General features: G+C 37.0%; 1 protein-coding gene across 3 annotated transcripts in view; it reads left to right on the top strand.

Moving 5' to 3' along the window:
• The window catches only part of EXOC6B (exocyst complex component 6B), a 563,620-nt gene that overhangs the window by 297,546 nt on the left and 241,554 nt on the right, over nucleotides 1–24,520 (top strand). For all 3 annotated transcript variants that reach the window (XM_037126278.2, XM_053663391.1, XM_053663392.1), the window contains 2 exons: nucleotides 6,903–7,014; nucleotides 18,634–18,768. In XM_037126278.2, the coding sequence (XP_036982173.1) occupies nucleotides 6,903–7,014; nucleotides 18,634–18,768 (247 nt within the window). The remainder of the gene's footprint in view (nucleotides 1–6,902; nucleotides 7,015–18,633; nucleotides 18,769–24,520) is intronic.

The following is a 24,520-nucleotide window of genomic DNA, read 5'->3' as shown; positions in this document are numbered from 1 at the left end:
AAACTACCGTCTAGTGATAAACCACTATGTGTGGGAATTTTTTCTCTTAATCTTTTTCATGTAAAGACATACACACAGCACTTTTTTTAAAACAAGTTGCTATGAGATACTTCCACTTTTGTTTGTCATATTGAAAACTAGAAAGCATTGCTTTCTCCCTGAGAGTGAAAAAAACAAAACAAAACAAGGCAAACTACAAAATGAAAACATTTCTGGAACCCATCAGGGAGCTGAGTTACAGGATGACCAAACACGTGGCAGTCCAAAATGAGACTACCCCGCCACCCAGCCCCACCCAGGAGAGAGTGACAGGGTGCACCACAGACTCCTGTGCAGAGCAAGGAAGAAGGGCATAGCAGTCATATGGGTGAGAAAGTAGACAGTAATTACGTCTTAATGGATCACTAATACCTTAGTCGGAGCTAGTATGTTAGTACAGAACCTCTACTTGTGTGTCCCAGATGCAGAAGGAATTTATACACACTCATTGCTCTTTGCAGTGGACCTCCAATGCATGCTCATGAAAAAGACTGGGAGCTGGCAAAGAGATCAGAGAGAATCATCCATGATTTTGCAGGCATAGAGAAGGGGATCAGCCACCACTGTGAAAAGGGCACAGAGCCCCGCCCCTCTGGCTTGGACCCCTCACTCATACTGATCAAAACATTTACAGCCCCGGGGGAAAGGAAGCAAACTCTGTCTGCAGGGCACAGGAAAAGACCCATTATTACTACAGGAAGGACTGAACAAAAGAAAAGTCTTTTTACCAAGGTAGAAATGGTAGAAAACAGTCTTGGGCCCAGCATCTCACACCAAATGCTGTTAGTGGTCTTCTAACAATGGTAGAAGGCACACAGCTGCACTAGATTCCCCACAGAGACAAAGCAGAGTCTGGCTGTCATTAGAAGGAAGGGCAGGGATGTTGAGCAAGCTCCACCCCTTGGTGCCAGGCACACAGGACCTATGTAAGACTGATCCTGGTCAGGACAACAGAGAAAGTCCTTCATTCTCTACTAATAGTATAACAACAACTGAATAATCTGTGACTGGGTGATGGGCAAGAATGCAGATTTATATAGATACAGATATATCAGTTCTGTATGGTAGGCATACAGGAATAGCCAAAAGCTGTGGATGATGCAGACACTTTATGAAGAACCTTCTGGGATCCCAGCACCCACATGAGGCACATGGTAGCATGAGAAAAGTCTGAAATCTATGAGGCACTGAAGATAACCATAGCAAAAAAAAAAAAAAAAAAGCCAAACCCAGTTCAACCTCTGCATTAACTAATGGCCCAACAAGAGAAGAGACATAGTCATGTCCAAGTGTAAATCGTGTTACCTCAGCCTCTACTGTTTTATTATGATGTTCATTCAACATTCAATAAAATAAATGGAAGGCATACAGAAATGCAATTAACAACTCATTGTCAAGGTACCACAAAATCAACAGGACCAGACTCAGAGATGACCCAAATGACAGAAGTATCAATTAGGGACTTTATAAAATACCACATACAGGAACGGACCAATGGAAGTTATTGTAAAGAGTTAAGTTGAAATGCTTGACATATTAAACAGTTTTAGAGATGATTCCTATGAGGGTCTCATCAGATTTGACATAGCTGAGGTAAGAGTTCAGTGAATTGGAAAATAGGTCAATGGAAGTTACCCAAACTGACACACAAAGAGAAAAAAATGATGAAAGAAATGAAGTATCCAAGATGTGTGGGGCAATTTCAAACAGTGTAATTGAGGATCTCATACGTAGAAGATAAAACTGGGAAGAAATATTTTATAAGATAATGGCTAAGAGTAGTCTAAAAACCAAATCAAATCAAATCATAGGAGAGATAGACTCCCATCAATGTAAACAAGAATGTAACAGTAACAACAGCAAGCAAAGAAAAATATTAAACACATCATATGCAAATTGATAAAAATGGAAGGTAAAGAGAATGTTTAAAAGGCATTTGGGGGGAAGTTATTACATGCAGGTGCAGATATAATGATAAAAATTAAAGCAGACTTCACTTCAGAAAATATGCAAGCCAGTGACAATGTAGTGATACCTTTAAAGTACTCAGAGGAAAAAATTCAGTCTGAATTCTATCAGTAGCAAATTAACTTTAAAAAAAATAATGTATTTTTTACACTATTTTTAGTCCCCTTATATCCCCCTCCCCCCAGCAATCTCCACACTGTTGTCCGTGTCCATGAGTCCATTTCCTTTTTACTCAGTCCCTCCACCCTCTCACCTCCGGGGCCACTGGCTGTCATCCTGCTCTCCACCTGTGAGTCTGTCCACATTTTCCTTGTTAGTTCAGTTTGTTCAGTAGATTCCACATATGAGTGAAATCACATGGTAGTTGTCTTTCTGTGACTAACTTATGTCACTTAGCATAATGTTCTCTAGGTCCATCCATACTGTCACAAGGGGTACAATTTTCTTTTTTATGGCCGAGTACTGTTCCATCGTATAAATGTTCCATAGTTGTTTTATCCATTCATCTACTGATGGACACTTGGGCTGCTTCCATATCTTGGTGATTATAAATAATGCAGCAATGAACATAGGGATGCTCATGTTCTTTTAAATTAGTGTTTTGGGTTCCTTTGGATATATTCTTAGAAGTGGGATCACTGGGTGAAAAGGCAGATCCATTTTTAATTTTTTGAGTTATCTCCATACTGTTTTCCACAGTGGCTGCACCAGTCTGCGTTCCCACCAATAGTACACTAGGGTTCCCTTTTCTCCACATCCTCACCAGCGAACAACTTGTTGCTTGTTGATTAATTAATGGTAGCCATTCTGACAGGTGTGAGGTGATATCTCACTGTGGTTTTAATTTGCATCTCTCTGGTGGCTAATGATGCTGAGCATCCTTTCATGTGTCTATTGGCCCTCTGTATGTCCTCCTTGGAGAAGTGTCTATTCAGGTCCTTTGCCCATTTTGTAATTGGGTTGGGTTTTTTTTGGTTTTGATTTTTGTAAGTACTTCATAAATTTTGGATATTAATACCTTGTCAGATGTTTTGGCAAATATGTTCCACCATTCTGTGGGTTGTCTTTTTATTTTGTTGATGATTTGTAGTAATATCTTTAAAGTACTCAGAGAAAAGTGAATCAAGCCTGAATTCTGTGAGCAGCAAATTATCTTTCAAAAATGAAGGCAAAGTAATTTTTAGCCAAACAAAAGCTGAGATAATCCATTGCTCTTGGACCTATATATGGAAAATAAAAGGAAATTTTTTCTACAGAAGGAATATCCTATGAGATAGAATCTTACATACATGAAAAAGTAAATAGCTTTGGGAACAGAAAAATTAAAATAATTGTAAAACTACTTTTTTCCCTTTATTTTTAATTGCTCATTTATTTAGATAGTACTTGACTTTTTAAAGGCATACAGTGAGATGATTTAACATACATATATATGCTGAAACTATCATATTTATCACTTCACATAGTTACCATTTTGTGTGTATGTGTGATAAGAACACTCAGGCTTGCTCTTTTAGCGAATTTCAAGTATACAATACAGTATTCTCAACTGCAGTTGCCATAGTGTATGTTAGCTCCCCAGAACTTGTTCATCTTATAATGGGAAGTTTGTTCCTTTTGATCAACATGTCCCATTTCCCCTGTGTTCTAGCCCCTTGAAACTATATTAATGTATTTACTGATACGCTCTGATTTAAACCTCTCTCTTGCTGTTGTTTTCTACTTGTCATTAATTTTTTTCTCCCTCTTTTCCTGATTTTCCTCCTTCTTCTTGGTTAAGTATTTTTGGTATTATTACTAATTTTCCCTGTTCATTTATTTGAGTATAACATTTTATTTCTTTATTTCTTTATTGTGTGTGTTATTTCTGGGGGTTACAATATGAATTCTTAACTTATCACAATGTACCTTGAATAATACATCATTTTACATATAATTTTAAAATCTTATGTGACAGTGTAATACAATTTATCTTCTCTCTTTTTTGATATTGTTGGCATATGCTTCACTTAATACATCTGATTTTAAACCCTAACATATGCTGTTTGTGCTTTGAACATTTAATGGCATTTTAAAATTGAAGGAAAAATGCAGGTCTTTATACTCACCCACGTATTTGCCCCTTTCAGGCCTCTCGTTCCTTCCTAGGTTCCCACTGGTCCCATTTTCCCTCAGTGGGAAGAATTTGGTTTAGCATTTCTTCTAGTGGATATCTGCTGGTATCATACTTTCTTAGGTTTCATTTGTCTAAATGTTTTTTACCTTTGTTTTCAAAAATATATTTTTCAAGATACAGAATTCCAGGTTGACAGTCCTCCCTGTCCCTGTACTTTGAAGGCATCAGCCCACTGTCTGCCTGCACTGTCTCTGGAGAGAAACGTGTCACCGCTCTCATCGTTGTTTCTCTGAATGTGTTGTCTTTTTTCTCTGGTCACCTTATGATTTTCTCTTTACCTTTGTAATTTAGAGTTCAACTGTGATGGTCCTGTGTGTTGTTTTATTTGCATGAATTCTTTTTGGGGTGTGCTGAACTCCTTACATCTGTGGCTTGAATTGTACCAGGTTTGAGGATGATTTTGCTAATATGTCTCCTGTCTCACTTTTTTCTCCTTCTTCTTCTGTGACTCCTAGATGCTTGATAAATCGTTTTAAGGTACATTTCGTCATTACTTGAATGAACTGAATGTCTAGGTTTTAATTAGTTTTAAATTGCTTGTGATTTCAAATGCCATTGTAGAAGTCTTTTTGTTCTTAAGTCCAACGCTGAAATTCCAAAGCTTCTGTCCTGGGGCTTATCTGTGATCTTAACTGTATTTGAGTGAGGCTTGGTTTCAGCTTTAGTTTTTGCTGCTTTGGATTGAATTTCAGTATAGCCCTGGAACCTAAATCCCTTGCAAAATCTGCAAGAGTTCTGATTTCTAGCACTGCCTCCACTGTTTCTTATGTAACAGAATTTTTTTTAGGAAAGAATTGTTGGGTCAGTATGTTTATTTTTGTGTGTGGGCTCTTCCAAGATTCCAATCCACAATATTAGCCCACACTGTTAAGGGCTTAGCTGATTTCTCATCATCCCACTGAAGCCTCTCAGCCTATGACTCTTACTCCCTCATATATACCTACCTACCCAGAGGGGTATGGGCCTGAGATGTGAAAGTGGCTGGTACTCTTTGCTCACCTTTGAAGGCCTTGTTCTCGTGTGTCGTTTAGTTCATTTACACATTACACCTCATTGACATTTAAGGAAAATATAGCTCTTAGCTTACACCTAACTTTCTTGTTGTTCTGAAGGTGGTGCTAGACTTTTTTGATCTTCTACATCACATCTAAAAGTGGAACTTCTGTTAGTTCTTCTTAAAGCATGATAGAGATGCTTCTTAAAAGCATCCTGTAATAAGCACAGGATGCCATGAGGGTGATTAATATCACAGCCACCAGATTTTGGGGGCAATTGTGTTAATCATTATTACAGCAACCTGTGTTTGTTCATAGCCCATATCACAACTGATATGATGTAATCAGGACTGTTTCTACATGGGAGCCGAGCCATGAGTGTTTTGTGCATTATTGCTATCTGAGTATTCTGCTGACACAGTGCCTAGCCTCTTTTGTGTATGGAGTGGAGGATTTCAATTCAATAATGATTTTGGAAAGGGTGGCAGTGGGCTGCAAAGTACTGGCCAATTAAATATGGCTCTACATGGACCCCATAAAAATATTTTCGTGCATCTCTTTTCCTAACTGATAATGGCCTTGCATTTTTGAGTCTTATTTATTTCTAATATTTTTCTTTTCCACATAGCATGACAATGCAGCTTGCCTATTATGTATTTAGAATTTAAGACTTTTAATTCAACTGCTAAGCCTGTGATTTCCTTCTGTAGAAAGAGAAACAAATGAGATAAAATTTGTGACCATTGTCCACAAGCAATAAGTTACTGACAAAGAATTGTTTGCATATCTTTGTTTGCAGTTAGTTCTTGATATGTTTAAACTAGTATCATTATAATAGTAACCTTATTATTGAAGAACTGTTTGTCTCAAAAGGATATCTTTTATAGAAAGCCATCCTGGGTGATGTTTTCATGGGCTCATGAAGGATGTACAGGTCTTGAACTTAGTCTGTTGTTTGCAAGACTGTTTTCTTTTTAAATTGCACATAAAAATAGCTTTGGCATAATTTTCTTTATATTTGGGTTTCTTTACTGAATAGAAAATGTTTTTATGATTACTCTTGGAATAGTAAGAGGGATTTTAAACCACTTAAATGGGATTTTAAAACATGTATGCAGGATTAAACTACTGGACTGAAATACTTATTTTGGAATGAGATCAAAATAGACATTATGTGGAAATTGATAATATAGAAATAGAGATACCCTTTTTGGGGACTATTACCAGCTAATTATGTAGGAAGTCTACAGAGAGACACCAGGTTGGAAAATTACCAATATTAGTCTGTGAAGGAACTTAGAAGTATGGAAGAAATAATGGTTTTAGGATGAGGAATTGTGCTGGGCAGCTCTTTAAGGAGAGTGCAGCACAGTTTGTAAAGGCTGTGGGCTTTCGAGCTGGACTGCCTGTGTGAAAAGCCTTTTTTTTTCCTCTGTACTCACTGTGTGACCTTGAGCAAGTTACTTAATTTTTCTGTGCCTCCATTTTTTCATCTGTACAGATAATAATAACTGTTTCATATGTTTATTATGAAGGTTAAATGAATTTTGATTTATTAAAGTACTTAGAATAATTTCTGGCACACAAATGTTATTTGCTGCTGCCATTATTTATTTATTATCAACTATTATTTTGTTATTATTACTATTAGTAGAAGTCTCATTTTATTTGCTTGCAAAAAAATCTGTTTCCTGCATAAGTAACTCTTATGCACTTTTTTCCAGCTCAACGGAAGTTGATGACATGATCCGAAAATCTACAAATCTGTTGCTAACCAGGACTCTGAGCAACTCTCTGCAGAATGTCATTAAAAGGAAGAATATTGGACTTACTGAGGTAACGCTGCTTTTAATGGAGGCAGCCAAGGCAACATGTCAACAGATGTCCTAGACTGTGTGGTTTATTTGTGAATTTATTATAACTTTCTATGTAGTTCATCATGCTCTTCCAGGTAGACCCCTAACGTGAAAGGGCAAAATAATGTCTTATGTTTCTCTTTGGTCACCTTGAGAAAGTCCATTATTAGTTTTTGAAAGGCACTTTTTTCCTCTCTCTCATTGTTTTCACTAGCTTAACTGGTTTTCCTTTCTGAACAGGTTGGATTAAATTTGTTTTATTTGCCATTGATTCTATAAATAAAATTATTTGTTGGAGAATACAGTCAACGTCAGGTTCCTATCCAAATGAATGCAGTCAGATACAGCATTAAACGTGAGATTGTATTTTGCCTGCAGAAATCACTGGTACCGCAGATATTGTTACTCTCAGGCCTTGACCGATGTTAGACTAGCTTTCGTTTTTGAGATACCTCATGTATGTGCGTGGTGAATTACCCTTCACCAGCTGGAGGTCTGGGGCTTCGGGACTGAGGAGACCGAGGGAAAGCAGTCATCGCCCCTCAGTGAAGGCGTAAGCAGTCTCACAAAGACAGGTGGGACGTTGTGCATATGTCGGGAGCAGTCTCCTGGCAAAATGAGGGTTCGGAGCACTGGCACGCAGTCCTACAAGTAACAAAGATGTGGTTTCCTTTCTCTTGGAACCTAGGATTGCATGGGAGCCTCAACCTGCCACTTCATGGCAATTATAGTGCCAAAAGTGAGTGCTTGGAGGGATTTTTTTCCACAGGGAAAGGGAAAGGCGGTTGGTTGGCCATCTGTTTAACCTGTAGACGTGGTATATAGTTCGAAAGGCACTTGCTCTAGGAAAGCCTGACATTGTCAGATACATACTGTCAAGGATTATAGTGAAGGTCAGTGAAGAGATAATGACACTGACCCATAGGTAAAGACAGTTGGAAGCCAGGTGAACATGTACTTCTGTTTTGAAATGATTCTTTTTTCCCTAGGTTAAGATACAAAAATACTATAATGTGGGACATTGGTAGTGATTGAATTCTACTTATAACAAACTTTTTTCCCCATTGATTGTCACATTTGACATTTTTTAGAGCAGTTTGTTGATTTTGCACAACTTCCTTTTTATTGTTGGGTGTAGAAATAATTAGTTACTTTGTGTGTCTGGTAATAGGCTAACCTCATAATCAGGAAGGCTACAGAAGGCAAAGTTGGAATGAACATTGGAAAGTCCTGCTTTTGTCAGATTGTGCTATTCTCCTTTTCTAAATCCCAAGTAGAGCAGGAGTATATTATTTATTTTGTGAACTATCTCTACATTATAACCCTTGATATAATTCTTTTTATGCCATTCAATTTAGCAGTCTCTTAAAAAGTTATTTTAACCAAGTAACATAGGAGGAACATGGTGTGAAAGACACAGCTTTGCCTCGGAAGACTCTTGAGTTTAGTTGTGGCTATACTGTTGATTTATTGTGGCATCTTAAGAGAAAGACCTGAATTCTTACTCTTTGATTCTGATTCCATTGTGATAGGAAGAAGCAGTAGGAGCTTATGAGAGAAGAAGTATATCATTATTTTTGGCACTGTTTAAATGAAAGCTAAATGCTCTTTCTAAATCATTGAATTTCTTTATTATCAGTATCTTTGCATGTGAATGACGGACTATCCACAGGCATTTATTTTGGTGGTTGTGGTGGTGTGTGCATGTATAGACAGACACCCAGTGATTTTTTTTATCACCAACTGGTAAATCTTTGAATAATTGTATTACTTACTTTGGGAAGGAGCAGATGTTATGCCCTCCTTTACAGTTAACCGAAGTGAGTGCACATCTGAATCATCATTACAATAGGCAACGTTTGTGGAACAGTGTGTGTTCTGTATTCTTCAAAGTCCAGTCACAAACACCATCTCATTTAGCACAGTAACATCTGAAGCAGTCTGGGCACGTGTTATTATTCCCATTTTTATAGAAGATATGTGAATAAAGTTTAAGGAGACGGCCCAAGGTCATATAGTTAGCAAAATGATAGAAATGGGACCTAAGTTTAGGTTTTTTTCGCCAAACTCACTCACTTGTACTACATGTACTGCTTTTCACATTGACTTATTATTTCATCATAACATGATAGAGATTTTTATAGGAGGTCCACAAAAATGTGGAAATTGTCCTTATTAGAGATGGTTTTGTGACACGGAATGGACTTCCACTAAAACAACAGAAGTATTTTATAAGTACACAAAGGTCAATTCTGTTTCAGGTTGTCAGACAGTTCATTTAGGATTTACAAGTTCATATAAGCTGATGTCTGTCTGTCTGTCTTTTTTTGAGGCTGCCTGGTATAGCATCTCTTCTTTTTTTTCTGTCCATATACTCTAACCTTTTATGCTTTATCCTTTTATCTGTACACTGTATTTCTTGCTTTTTCATGGCTTCTTTGCTTCCCTATGTTGAGTTAACTCAGCATTACCTTTCAGTAACTTGAATGTCTTTTCTGAGGTCTCAAGTGACTGTCCCTAGTTCATTCAGCATGTACTGCTGTTTTCCTAGGGCTGTTTTTTCCAGGTTTTTGGGATGAAGGGAGGTTGAGCAGTGTTTGAGAGTGTACGTCCTAAAGCAGTCTGCCTGGGTTCCAGTTCTAGTTCTAACCTCAACAGATATGTTCTTTGGCATATTACTTGGTTCTATGTAAAAAAATGGGGACAAGGATAGCATGCGTTTTATAGGACTGTTGTCAGAATTAACATGTAAAGTGCTTAGAACAGTGCCTGGTACATAGTAAATACTCAGTGCATATTGCCAGTTATTAAGATAGAGGGCTGACTCTGGCCAGGTACTCAGTTGATTAGAGTGTTGTCCCGATACGCCACGGTTGCAGGTCAGTCCCTGTCAGGGCACACAGAACAATCAATCAATGAATACATAAATAAGTGGAAGAACAAATTGATGTTTCTCTCTCTATCTCATATCAATTTAAAAAAAAGAAATAGGTCTGGGCAAGTAATGATTGTCAGGTCTGGTACAGAAATTAATTTTTCAATTAAAAGAAGTCATATTAGAATAAGATTCCCTGTTAAGACAAGTAGTTTGTGTATTAACTTTACAATATTTATTGAGTTCTTATTATGTGAAAGGCATTGAGCTAAACTCTAAGGACAAATAAGTGAGCAACAACAAGAACAACAACAAAAGGGATCCTTGCTTATATTCTAATGGCATAAAACATAAATAATAAAATAAAAAAATAAATCATCTAGTATGTTAAAAGATGGTGAATGCTATGTAGGAAGAGAAAGAACCTAGGTTAAGGAAATCAGGTGTCTGGTGGGGGTTCAAGGGTGGTTTTATTAAAAAGAGCAACATCTTGACAACCAGTTGTAATTGATGGGAAAGAACATTCTTGGCAGAGGTTAGAACTGGAGGAAAGGTTTGAAGGTAGTTAAGTTATTAACATGTTAAGGGAATAATACAGAAGGGTAGCTGAAATGGAGTGAGGAAGGAGGAAAAAAGGAGGAGATTAGATTAGTGAGGTATCAGGGGTTCGTGGTAGGCCATTGTTAAGTGTTTGGCTTTTATTTTGAGTGCATTGGAACCATGGCAGCATTTTGATTAGTGACATGATCGGACATATTTCAAAAGGATTGCATTTACTTGTGGCATTGTGAATTAATTGTGGGGAGACTTCCAGTCAAGGTGGCAGCATAGGTTAACGTGGCTTGCCTCCTCGCAAAACCACATCAAAATTACAACTAAAATATAGAACAACCATTACTCAGAACCATTAGAAATTACACTGAATGAAAGTCTGGAAAGTGTGGAATTAAAGAAATCACATCCATCCAGACTGATGGGGGGGAGTAGACATGGAACAGGCTGGTCCCATATCCATGCGTGATGGCTGAAAAATCAGGAGGGATATCTCAGGAACAAGGAGTCCCAGCCTCACACCAGGCCCCTGAGCCCAGGGTGCCAGTACCAGGAAGATAAGTCCTCATAAATTTTGGCTGCAAAAACCCACAGGGATTAAGTGGGTGGAAGAAACTTCTAGAGTCCCAAGCAGGTTCCCTTAAAGAACCCACACATGGACTTACTCAGACTCATTCTGTCTAGCTCCAGCATGGGATAGCAGCTGGAAAGACACCAGTGGCATGCAGAGAGGAACTAAAGTGTTTGGCATTAAGGTGAGACCTGGAGGTAGTTTTCTCCTGGACAGGAAGGTAGGCAGAGGCCATTGTGCCTTTTCTGAGCCCTTCCTTCACAGTGCCACAGAACTGGCAGGTGGGTGCCATATCTGAGACTCCACCAAACTGGATAACACTGTTTGCCTCAACCTGGATATTCCCTGAGACTCCACCCAACCAAACTTACCAGCCCACTCAAGGGTTAACATGAGACTTTTCCATGTGAATGGCTGATATTGGCTCATGCTTCACAACTTCCTAAATCCTATCAAACAAGCAACAGGCAGCCTCAGTAAGCCCCACCCCATTCCCCACCTCTCCCTAAGTGGCCCAGGTCTGGCACTAGTAGCAGCTGCCTAGATTCACACCTTGTCTTTGTTCAGGTGATCAAGGTTATTATTATTAGTGTTAAGTTGTGTTGCTAGCAAATACCTTTGATGCCATGTGATGAGAAGTCACTTCATCTCTGTGATCTTCCTTCTAAAACCTATAACCTCAGTCTAACCATGAGGAAAACAACGTTAAACAAACCCAAATTTAAGTACATTTTATGAAATACTGGACTAATATTCATCAAAACTCTCAGGGTCATCAAACACAAAGAAAATCTGAGAAACTGTCACATAGCAAAGGATGTAAGGAGACATTTCAACTAAATGTAATGTGACATCTTAGGTGAAATCCTGAAAAAAGGTAAAGAACATTAGGGAAAAACCAAAGGAAATGGGAATAAAATGCCTTGTTCAGTTAATAGTAATATACCAATGTTGGTTCCTAGTTATGGAAAATGTACTTTAGTATTGTAGGTGTTAACAGTAGGGAGAACTGAGTGCAGGGTATTTGGGAACTGTTTGCAACTATTTTGTAAATATTAAACTATCCTAAAATGAAGCATTTATTTAAATAAAAAAAATAAAGAATGAAAGAGAGGAATTGGAAATAAGTATAAGACAACTCGATAGGGGAATTTTACTACAAATGTAGGGAAGGTCATAAGGTGGTAGCCCGTAAGGGAAATGGGTTAAGAAACACTTTATTTTTTTAAAATAGAAGTAGTAGCATATTATTTTGGGTGAAAATGTGCACTAGAAGGTAAAAGTTGATTATGTAGGAGGATGGGAGAGATCTCTGGAGTGATGTAAGTAGGAAAGAGATTTTAATCTATGTACAGTTAAAGGGATCAGCCTCAGGTGCTATAAAGTTTGTGTCTCCTAACAGACGAGAATCAGAGTACGTGGATGCAGAGGTGATGGTTCAATATATATTTTGGTGGGAGGCTCCAAATGCTCAGTTTTTCCAAAAACTGAGGAAAGTTTTTGGAAAGGTCTTTAGTTGAAATTAGAGCTTAAAAGCAAGTGTTGGGGTTGGGGGAGAGAGAAAGAATCTCTGGATGAATGGAATAGAAAATTAATTTGTTCTTGATTATGTGATTATTTTGTAGCATTCAGTGATGGGATTAGCTGGCATGGCTGTGTATTTTCTTAAGCCATATTTAGTTGGAGATGTAATGAGTAAGCCCATATCAATAATTGACTTCAGCAATTTGATATATATTATACTCAATATATTTTTATATGAGTATTTATATTTAATTAAAATATATTTATTATTTCTTAGGTATCACATTGATGTTATTACCTCAATTTTTTAAATGTAATCTTTATTGTATTTTTCTTACATAACCTTTTAGTGCACTTATAACCCCCTACCCCCAGCAGTCATCACACTGCTGTCCATGTGCACAAGTCCTTTTTCCTTTTTGTTCAGTCCCTCCACTCCCTCACCCCACTCCCCGACCAGCTGTCATCCTGGTCTCCACCTATGGGTCTGTCCCCATTTTCCTTGTTTGTTCAGTTCATTAGATTCCACATATGAGTGAAATCATATTACCTCAATTTTAAGATGAAGAAAGAGTATAACTTTGCTCATGGCCAGCCAAGCAGTAATCCATTTGGAAGTAAGTTTTGAGATAAGTTTTGAAATGCTTTTTCTTTAAAAAGTTTCTTTGATATAAGTTTGAAAATCATATTTTTCCTGAACTTTTATTCTTTTACTTAATTAATTTAAAAACATCAATATCGTAGAGAGAAAGGAAATAAATGACTAGTTTATTAATTCAGAGTATCAAAGAGTTAAGTTTAAAAGTTTTAAGATGAGTCCAAGGACACCCTACTTATTTGCAAAGAATATATTGATAGAAAGGTTTAAGATGTAAACTGGACTTAAAATAACTTATTTATTTAGATGCTAGACATATCTTACCTTCCCTTTAAGTCCCCATTCGAATATCATTTCCTTAAGCAGGCCTTCCGCGACCACCCACCTCAGCCCTCCCATTGCGGCGTAGCTCCTTGTCCCCAATGCTCTTCTCAGGGCTTACGTCCGCCTGGCACTGCACAGTGTGTTTACCTGTGTATGTGTTTCCTGCAGTGTCCGTGTGGTCAGGGACTTCGTCTCTTTTGTGTATGAATTTGTACAGCTGTGTTCCAGATCCTTGGCACATGGTTTTTAATTCATGAAAGAGAGAAGAAAAAAAAAGAAAGTAGGTACACAGGTAGGTTCTCAAGGTTAAATTAGAGAAATTCATATTTCCTACCAGTGAACTATGAATATTTACATTTTTATGATTATAATAGTGTCCCGGGAAACCTGAATAAGTGACCGGTGCTTTGCATTCACCCTGTGTTTTTAATGTGCTTTAGGTTGATGACCACAGGGCTCTAGCCTGCGTTATTTGTCACCCACACACCATGTGTCCCCGTTCCCTGTCATTAAATGGCAATGATATCTAGCCAGTATTCTGTTAGACCATTTTATACTAAAGTTTTGTCAGATATAAGCATTGTGCTAACCTTTGAATTTGAAACCAGTAGTTTCAAATATTTTAGTACTTTAGATGTTTTGCTTGGAGACGGCATAAAATCTGCAGTTAACACGCCTTTTTGTACCTTGCAGGGATGATATGGAGGTAAAAATTTCATGAAGTCATAGGGATCTTGTTTTTGTGAGTGAGAGCATGGCAGCGATTTAGTTCTTTATCTTCTTGCAAATGTAACAGTTGAGAAGCATTATGGAGAGGAGTGTGACTTCTTATTTACTGGCTTTGGGTTAGTCCATTTGGAGAGATTCAGTGTACTAAATTAAATTAAATTCTCTGCTTCGGGAAATGACACACCATCAGTTCTGATATAAGTAAGATATAAATACCCCAGAAGTAGTTTATAGTTGGGGATGGAAATTTGTTCCTAGAATTTAGGGCTTACTTTTGAACTGTAGAAGATGATGAAGACATTTTCTTTCCTGGACTGTCAAGAATCTGAACATTTCTCCGTCATCATTGCTCCGGCTCCGCTGGGGTGTTTCACTGGGGCTGGAAAAGTGACTCCCTGGGTCGGCTCTGTGCCCTTGCTCATTCGATTCTCTGCAGTACTGGGAGAGACAGAAAAGTGTTCTGCTCCTTAATGATTTTTAGCCAAAGCGACTTTGGTTATTTAGCTGCGAGAGGTGATTGTTTGCTCTATAGTGTTTTCTCCTTTTTTTGATAATTCTCATAGAACTTTACTTCATGTAAGACATAGTTAATATCTGATCTGTTGTTAGTTCCATGTCCTTGAAACAATGGTAAGGACAGTTTAGATTGCTGCAGTGATTTATTTTTGTAATAGAGTGGGAAGTAGGGGTTAAAAATATCGAAGGAGCTCAAACTCTGATGGAAGTTGATATCTGAAATTGCTTTATTTCATCCTTACTTTTAAAATTACCCCCAAAGCATCTGGCTTCACATTTGTAAATGCCCTTGTAAGGATTTTGGTTAGCTGTCATTCAGGAGAAGAGATCACTTAGACCTCATTAACAGACAATATTCCCTTTGAAAATGACATGGTATCTACTGTAATCCTAGAGTGTTTTAATAGTCTATTCTATGCTCAGCAATGAAACATTTCAGAAGTGACTGACAGCCAACTGATGTAATTCATGGTGATCTTTTGTGTTGACAGATCTTTAAAAAGTCATGGGAAATTACTACTGTACCCAGTGAAGCCGCCTCCTTTTTTTTTTTTTTAACTGCCAATATCCTGCAAAACAGGACAATTTTCTCTTTGACTGCCACTGTTTTTTATTTCAATAACACAATTTCTCCTTATTATTAGGATTTTTATGATAGATAGAATGTGTTCCCAATAAGTAATGCTAATTTTAAAATAGAAATTCTTCAGTGTTCCAAATTAACTCTCTTACTTTTCTGACTTCTGCATCAAGACAACCTTGCCGGTAGCCCCTTTCCCACTCAGGAGGAAGAGTGATTTAGTTTAGGCAATCCAACATTTTAAAATGATTTTAGTCTTCCTCTGATGGAGAAACACGTTGAAAGGAAAGGATGTCAAATTGCTTATTTTGGTGTATGTTTTTTCTAGAGCACTCTAAAGCTAAAAGGCTGACGTTTTACATAATTTTGTAGGAGATAGTATCTACATCTGAAACTCAAGTCTCCAAATTCAAGCTGTAGAATGAGTGGAAAGGGCCTAGTGATGAATGTGAACTTGTCTGATGAGTTGTCAGGAAAAATAAAGAGATCTAGTCTCAGTGTCCCTGACTTTTCATCTTTGTCGGACTTGCATCTCTGGGTCTTTGATCCATCATCATGTTGAACAGAGCTATTTTCCTCAGATCTTCTGGCCGGTCCTTAGGGGAGTTGAAGGTATCTTCTCCCTTGTCCAGTCATTATGAGTTGACATATAATTGTGAGAAAGAACTGTGTGCTAAGTGCTGTTGAGGAAGAAAGAGTGGACTTTCTGATTATAGTCCCATTAATATTTTAGTTTACTATTCCACAGAAATATCATATAAAAATGTGTTATACCTCCCTTCATCTTTTTAGTTCTGGTTTCCCCCTGGTCATCTCCCCACTCTCCCCCAGTCTCACTCTCTCACTAGACTGGAAGAAGGACCCAAGTTCATCCATTTTCTGGTAGAGAATGCTCCCCTGACTTTCCAGAACCCTACCACCGGAAAATAGTCTTACAAAAATGAAACATTAAAGAAGTAAAAGAGAGAGAAAAAAAAACAATGGTTCCATTCCATTTTCTCTTGTGCTTCTTTTAGACTCTGGGGAATGTGAAGAGTTTCCATAGTTGAAATATGTAGTAGGTACTGCTCCTTTGTATTTAATTTTTCACATGGAGTAGAATCAAAGCGTGGAGGTTCCAGTTTACGGGAGACCCAGGATCCCCTCGAGCCCACTGTGCTCACCCTACAGTGTGCCAGGGCTGCCACTCTTACTCGGCCGAAAGGCTCTGTCTGAAGTCATTTGCATGAGTTCATAATTGAAGGTAGATACTGGATTTGAGTACTAGTTTCATTTAGGTATGTGATCTAAAGAAAATAGTTTTATTTTTGTTTTTGTTATAGAAAAATGGAAGTAATAATTATTCCCACTTAATTTTTTTCTTCAGGTTGTTAGCAAGACAGTGTAAGAAAACGAGTTGTGAAGTGCTTTACAAACTTTAATTCTGTATAGATAATAATAGTTATTCTTCCTCATTCACCTCTCAAAGTAATTTATAGATGACTTTGTTCTTATACATACTGCCTTCTTTAAGGATCTTTTCTGTAAGAAAAAAGAAGTAGTATTAACTGAAGATATTTAATTTTTACAATAACTCTGAGTTAGAAGTTATTATTAACATTTTACAGATAAAGACACAGGCTTAGAGAAGTTAAGAAATGTTCTCAAGATCAACGCTTTGTAAATAGTTAACTCCCTGGTTTCTCTGCCTTCAATGCCCATGTGTTTTCTTCCATAGACACATGCAGCTTAATTTACTGCAGTCCATTCTAACACCTCTCTGTTCATTAGGCCTAATTTTGAAACCTTTTCTTTCCATTTCAATTATTCTTGTTCTTTTAGTGAGAGTTTATTTGATGGCAAGGCATTATGCTAAACACTGTTAGTTTTGTTTCCCCTAGTCTAGTCCTTTTTAAACAGAAGAAAACATGTTTAAAATAGAATGGCAAGAACTCCTACATGGTGTGTCCAGAAAGCATCCAGCCACGTGCTATGAAAATTAGACATTTATTGAAAAAGATACAGGATACAAGAAACACTGTACATAGGACAATGACACTTCAGTCGCCTTCAAAGCAGGCACCTTAGTACCTCACATCGTTCTCCTAACATCTCTTCCACTGTTTAAAACACTACAGAATCCTTTGTTGGAATCGCCATCAGCTGCTCTGTTGTATTTTCCTGAATCTCATTGACAGTCCGAAATCTCTTTCCTTTCAAAGGTGATTTTTGTTTTGGAAAGAGCCAAAAGTCGCAGATTGCCAGATCTGGGCTGTAGGAGGGGCTGAGTAACCTGCCTGATTTGATGTTTTGCTAAAAACTCTGCATGAAAAGTGATGCATGAGCAGGCATGTTGTTGTGATGAAGCTGCTAATCACCAGTTGCCCATAGCTGCACCAGTTTTTATTGTATTGCCTCTCTCAACTGACAAAGGACATTGTAGTAGTATTCCTTATTAATTGTTTGGTCGGGAGGGGTGTACTTGTGATGGACAACACCTTCCTGATCAAAAAACACAGTTAACATGGTCTTGATTTTGCTGCACCTTCTTCAGGTGTGGAGAACCAGACAATTTGCATTGGGATGACTGGGCCTTCATTTCTGGATCATAGCCATAGACTCATGATTCATCTCCAGTTATGTTCTCTTTGAGGAAATCTGATTCATTGGTAGGGGTCTGAATCAAGTCATTATGCTGAACTGCAGCATGATGTTCCTTACAGCCTGGATACGTTTAACATTCTTAGACATTCTGCTTACTGCAGGCTTTCCAGAATGTGGATCACTTTCAACAGATTCTCAACCATCTTAGAAGTGTTTGTGCCACACTTTATTTGTGCAGCACTCAGTGCATTGTCCCCAGGAGCCTTCTGAATCATCCAGATAGTTTCTGTAGAGGAATGTTCAAGCTTTAACACAAAATTTGATCCAGTTTCTTTGCTCAACTCAGTCATTTTGAATGCAATGGCCACATAGTACATGTGCTATGGTGTCTACTGCCCCCATGACTAGTATAGTGAAGTCATCATTGTTCACACATGTGCATTCCAGTCCACTCTCCTTGGCTGCTAGGTTACATTGATGTTGCACAAACTGTTCTTGTCATATTAACAATGGCTGGACTTTTCCCGGAGAGACCTTGTATATAGTAGGGGAAATACAGGATACTTTGGGTAGTCAGAGAGGGCTTCATAGATGAAGTAATAATACTCATGCTTTAAAATACCCTTTGTAGAATACAGATGCCTTCTGCCATCATACCTTTTTTTTTTTAACCAGAAAATTCATATCAAGCCATTTGTCCTGGGGTTAGGAGTAAAATGACTCTTACATGTGCTTGTTATTTTCCAGCTTGTCCAGATTATTATTAACACAACACACTTGGAGAAATCCTGTAAATACTTGGAAGAATTCATCACCAATATCACTAATGTGCTTCCAGAGACAGTCCATACTACCAAGCTGTATGGCACCACAACTTTTAAGGTAAGAAGGCCCTACGGTACTATAGACCTGCTTTTGATAATGCATAGTCTGGGGTGCTCAGCCTAACATGGCTTTTTTCATCTAGGTTGCATAACAGTGTGATTGATAACATGCTCTTGTGAATAGGTGCTTATGAATTCCTTAGAAAAACAAATACTAATGATAATTTTGGGGTGTTTATACTTTAAAAGGTCAGTAGCAGGTTACAAAGTTAATATCCAGAAATCTGTTACGTTGTTATATGCCAGTAGTGAATTAACAGAAAGGGAAATTAGGAAAACAATCCTCTTCACAATTGCTACAAAAAGAATGAAATACCTAGGAATACATCTAACCAAGGATGTAAAAGACCTGTATTCAGAAAACTATAAGAAACCAAAGAAAGAAGTTAAAGAAGATACAAATAAGTGGAAGCACATACTGTGTTCATGGATAGGAAGAATTAACATCATTAAAATATCTATACTGCCAAAAGTAATCTATAGATTGAAAATAATTCCTAACAAGTTTCCGATGATGTAGTTCACAGAACTAGAACAAATATTTCAAAAATTTATATAGAACTCAAATGACCCCACATAGCAACATCATTTCTTTTTGGTCTTGAGAAGAACAAAGTTGGAGGAATCACCCTACCTAATATCAAACTGTACTATAGGGCCATAGTAATCAAAACAGCATGGTACTGGCACAAAAACAGACATACAGATCAATGGAACAGAGAACCTAGAAATAAACCCACACCTTTATAGTCAGTGAATATTCAACAGAGGAAGGAAGTACACACAATGGGCTAATGATAGTTTATTCAGTAGATGGAGTTGGGAAAACTGGACAGATATATGCAGAAAAATGAAACTAGACCACTTTCTTACATCACACACAAGAACAAATCGAAAATATATTAAAGACTTAAATGGTAGACCCAAATCCATAAAAATCCTGGAAGAAAACATAAGCAGCAAAATCTCGGACATTGCCTGTAGCAATGTTTTTTTATCAGAAATATCTCTCCAGGCAAGGGAAACAAAAGAAAAAATAAACAAATGGGACTACATCAAACTAAGAAGTTTTTGCACAGCAAAGGAAATCATCAACAAAGTAAAAAGACAACCCACAGAATGGGAGAACATATTCACCAATATCTGGTGATTAATATTAAAAATTTATAAAGAACTTACAAAACTCAATACCAAACAAACAAACAACTAAATTAAAAAATGGACAAAAGACCTGAGCAGACACTTCTCCAAGAGGACATAACAGAGGAGCAGTAGACATATGAAAAGATGTTCAATGTCACTAATCGTCAGAAAAATGCAAATTAAAACCACAATGAGATATAACCTCATACCTGTCAGAATGGCTATTGTTTATACGGCAACAGATTACAGTGCTGGTGAAGGTATATGGAGTAAAAGGAACTTTAGTGCACTGTTGGTGGAAATGCAGATTGGTGTAGCCACTGTGGAAAGGAGTATGGAGATACCTCAACAAATTAAAAATGGATCTGATGAGATCGGACGCGTTCAGGGTGGTATGGCTGTAGACTAAAAATGGATCTGCCTTTTGACCTAGTGATCTCACTTCTAGGGATATATCCGAAGGAACCCAAAACACTAATTTGAAAGGATGTAAGCACCCCTATGTTCTTCACAGCATTATTTACACTCACCAAGATAAGGGAACAGCCCAAGTGTCTGTCAGAGGATGAGTGGATAAAAAAACTATGGAACATTTACACAATGGAATAGTACTCGGCCATAAAAAAAGAGAAGAAAATTTTACCCTTTGTGACAGTATGCATGGGCCTGGAGAATGTTATGGTAATGAAATAAGCCAGCCAGAGAAAGACAAATACCATGCGATTTCACTCATATGTGGAATCTAATGAGCAAACTGAACTAACAAACAAAACAGAGACAGACTCATTGATGGAGAGCAGATGAAAGTTTGGGTGGGGGGTGGTAGTTAGGGGGAGAGGGATTGAGGAAAAAGGACTCAGGGACATGGACAACAGTGTGGTGATTGTTTGTTGGAGGATGTATAAGGGGACTAAATTGTAATGGAAAAAATACAATAAAGATTAAATAAAACAATGGCCAACAGGTAAATGAAAAACATATTCAACATCACTAGTCATCGAGGAAATGAACATGAGAATCACAACAAAATATTACCTCACACCTGTTAGAATGTCCAGCATCAAAAAGAAAGAGATAACAAATGCCAGCAAGCACGTGGAGAAAACTCTCGTGCATTGTTCCTAGGAATGTAAACTGGTATAGTTAGTATGATAATTTCTCATGCAATTAAAAATAGAATTATCATTTGATTCCACAATCTCACTTCTGGCTGTATATTTAAAGTAATCAAAAGCATTATCTTGGAGAGATAGCTATACTTCTGTGTTCATTGCAGTATTATTTACAATAGCCAAGATATGGAAACAACCTAAGTGTCCACAAACAGGTGATCAAATAAAGAAAATGTGGTGAATGTATACAATGGAATGTTATTTAGCCACGAAAAAGGAGAAACTCATGCCATTGTGACAGCATAGATGAACCTTAAGGGCATTATGCTAAGTAAAATAAACTAGACAGAGAATGTCAAATACTGCGTGGTTTCACTTACATGTGGAATCCTTTTTAAAAAGTCAAACTCATAGAAAAGTTGTTGCTTGGGGCTGGGAGGTAAGAGAAATACGAGTTGGTATAAGGTGCAAACTTTTAGCTAGCAGTTGAGTAAGGTCTGATAGTTGATAATACTGTATCGTATAAACTGAAATTTAAGAGAGTAGGAAATAGACGTTCTCACTAGAAAGAAAGTGTATGAGGTGATGAATGTATTAAATAACTAGATGGAAGAATTCTTTCACAGTATATACATGTATCAAATCACCACAATGTACATTTTAATGAACTTACAATTTTATTTTCAGTAGTACCTCAATACACTAAAAAAAATTAAACAAAAAAATGAGATGGCGAACCACAAAATATTCTTTAGGTCAGCTGCTAGGAAAGTTACACATTCAAGGGTGACTGTGAATCATTTCAAATTATCTATAGAATTACTACTTAACACAAAGTTTATTTTCATCATATTATATGTGTATCATTACTTTCAAATTTTTTAAGTTTTATTTTATTAATGTTGACATAATAAGTAATATTGACTTATTTAATAAAAAGCCCTCAAGAATGAGTATGAAAATGTGACAAGAGCTTTAAGAACTTTAGGGTGACCTTAGGCATTTTAATCAGAATTATAATTACTCTTAAATATTAACATTATTCTGAAGCACAGGTAATAATGGTATCAAAAATATTTCATCTTGATTTACTATGGAAGCCAAAATTTCTCTAGGAATGAAAATGTGGGAGGGACTGTAGTCAAGTGTTCAGCATAGAATAAGGAGCTGGAGCATTAGAAAGTGGGGATACTTACAGTTGTGTATCGTATGGGGAATACGTAATATGTTCTGCTGGCCTTTCACACACCTACCTCAATTTTCTTATTTTGAGGGCTTTTCAAATTATGGTCAGATATCCTCCCAGAGGATGGCTTGTGTATTTTTGTTGTTGCTTTAGCATTAAAATTGCTAAGGGAAAATTAAAGGCAGATGGGAAGCCATAGGGGTTGAACAGCCAGTTAAACACTTAGTAAAGGAGAAGTTCTGGAGACCGCTAATGGTCATGTCAACAGTGCTTATTGGAAACACTGGTTGCATAAAACACATTGAAAGTTTATTTTAACCAGGATTGTTTCAGAACAGCTAGCCCAGAGTCCAGTGTAAACATGGCAATTATAACAGCTACACATTGTGTATTTTCCTAAGCTACTGTTTCCAGAAAACTTTCCCTTGCAGATGAAAATCTTTATGCTGAAAAGAGGCAAAAAGAATCAGAAGGTCTCCAAGGTGTGTTCTTGCAGTGGCCCCCTTGTTGTCCTGTGTGTCATAATGGACCTGGCACTCTTTGCTTTCCTTGCTCATAAGAATTTTTTCACTCTCTTACAAATTAGAATGAAGGTACTCATTAATTTGCTCCATCGCAGATATTGTCTTTGTATTTACTAGGCAATAGTCTGGTAGATTCTTAGAGTTTATAATCTACATGAAAGACAGAGAATGTAAGTTCTATAAAGAACTATGTGAAAAGTACCAGAATAATACAATATATACATTACATCCCTCGCTGATTCTACACATATCTATAAAGCATCTACTACATACCATGCAATTTATAGGTGTGAACTAAATACACAGGTCTCCTGACCTTACAGAGCAAATATTCCAGTTGGTAAATGAGGATGATAGTTGATAAACATACAAACAAAAAGTCTGATTTATAATGCCAGGGAATGGTAAGCACTAGGAAGAAAAATAAATGCCCTGAATGAAATGAGAATGGAATCATTTGGATTTCTGGTAGATAAGCATTTTGGTTGGGGGGAACAATACAATAGTAGGTATTGCTATGTTCTAGGAATAGTAAGGGGATCAAGTCTGGCAGTGGTGTGCCTATCATTGGTGGTAGTGGTGGTAAGAGATAAGATAGGAGTCAGATAATTTCTGGCCTTGTAGGTCACAGTAAATACTTTGGATTTTATTCTGAAATAAAATTTGAAGTCATTAGAAGATGGGAGTGACAGTGATAAACTGATTTATATTAATGCATAACACTGGTTACTCTGTGGAAAAAGAATGCATTATAGGTCAGTAAGCATGGAAGAAGAGAGTCCAATTTGGAAGTTATTAAAGCAGTCTTGGTAAGAAATAATGGTCGCTTGAATTACAGTAGTAGGGGTGGAAGTGTTAAGAAATATTTTTAAAAAAGAGATGGCAGGTTTTATTGCTGGATTGAGCATGGGGTTATAAGAGAAAGAGTAGAGACCACAATTTTTGAACTAAACAAACTTAGTTCAATAATTCCAAAACAAGTAACCACAAAAAATTATTGACATAAAAATTATAAATAATAAAATATCAAACAAACCATAGAAGTACATAGAAAGTACGGATAAAATAAAGATAAGGAAGCAAGGGTGCAAATTGTCTAAACTTATTCACAAATAGATCAAATGAGAAAAAATATATGAATATTTAAAAAGATACTACACAGGCAGTTATGAGTCAACATCTCTTCCTGCTAACATCTCTTAGTAAGCCTCTCCATCAGTGACTGACAGATCCAGGAGGCAGAAAATCAGGAAGGATACAGTGGGACTGAATGGTACCATCATCAACTGGATCAAGCTGATATTCATAGAACACTTTATCCAGCAACAACAAATGCACACTCTTTTCAAAATCCTAAGAACATTCACCACTGCAGATCATGTTATGGGAAATAATACACATTTTAACAAATTTTAAGAGCAGAAAGCATACAAAACTTGCTTCCAGACCACATAGAATTACACCATAGAAATCATTAATAGAAGATAGCAGGACATTCCCAAAATATTTGGAGATAACCAACATACTTCAAAATAACACATGGGTAAAAGAAAAAGTCTCGAGAAATTTAAAAGTATTTTGAATTAAATAAAAATAAAACGCAACTTTTCAAAATGTGTGGCTTAGTGAAAGCAGTGCTTAGAGGCAAATGTATAGCATTAATTGCATATATTTGAAATAATAAGTTTCTTATAACATTAATCTAAGCTTCTACCTTAGGAAAGTAAAAAATGGAGCAAATTAAATCCACAGTAGTCATTAAAAAGAAATAAAATTTAGAGCCAA

This window comes from Artibeus jamaicensis, unplaced genomic scaffold, assembly GCF_021234435.1.
Source record: "Artibeus jamaicensis isolate MK-2021 breed Jamaican fruit bat unplaced genomic scaffold, CSHL_Jam_final contig_3174, whole genome shotgun sequence".
Lineage (NCBI taxonomy): Eukaryota > Metazoa > Chordata > Mammalia > Chiroptera > Phyllostomidae > Artibeus > Artibeus jamaicensis.
This window is presented reverse-complemented; position numbering and strand designations above follow the sequence as displayed.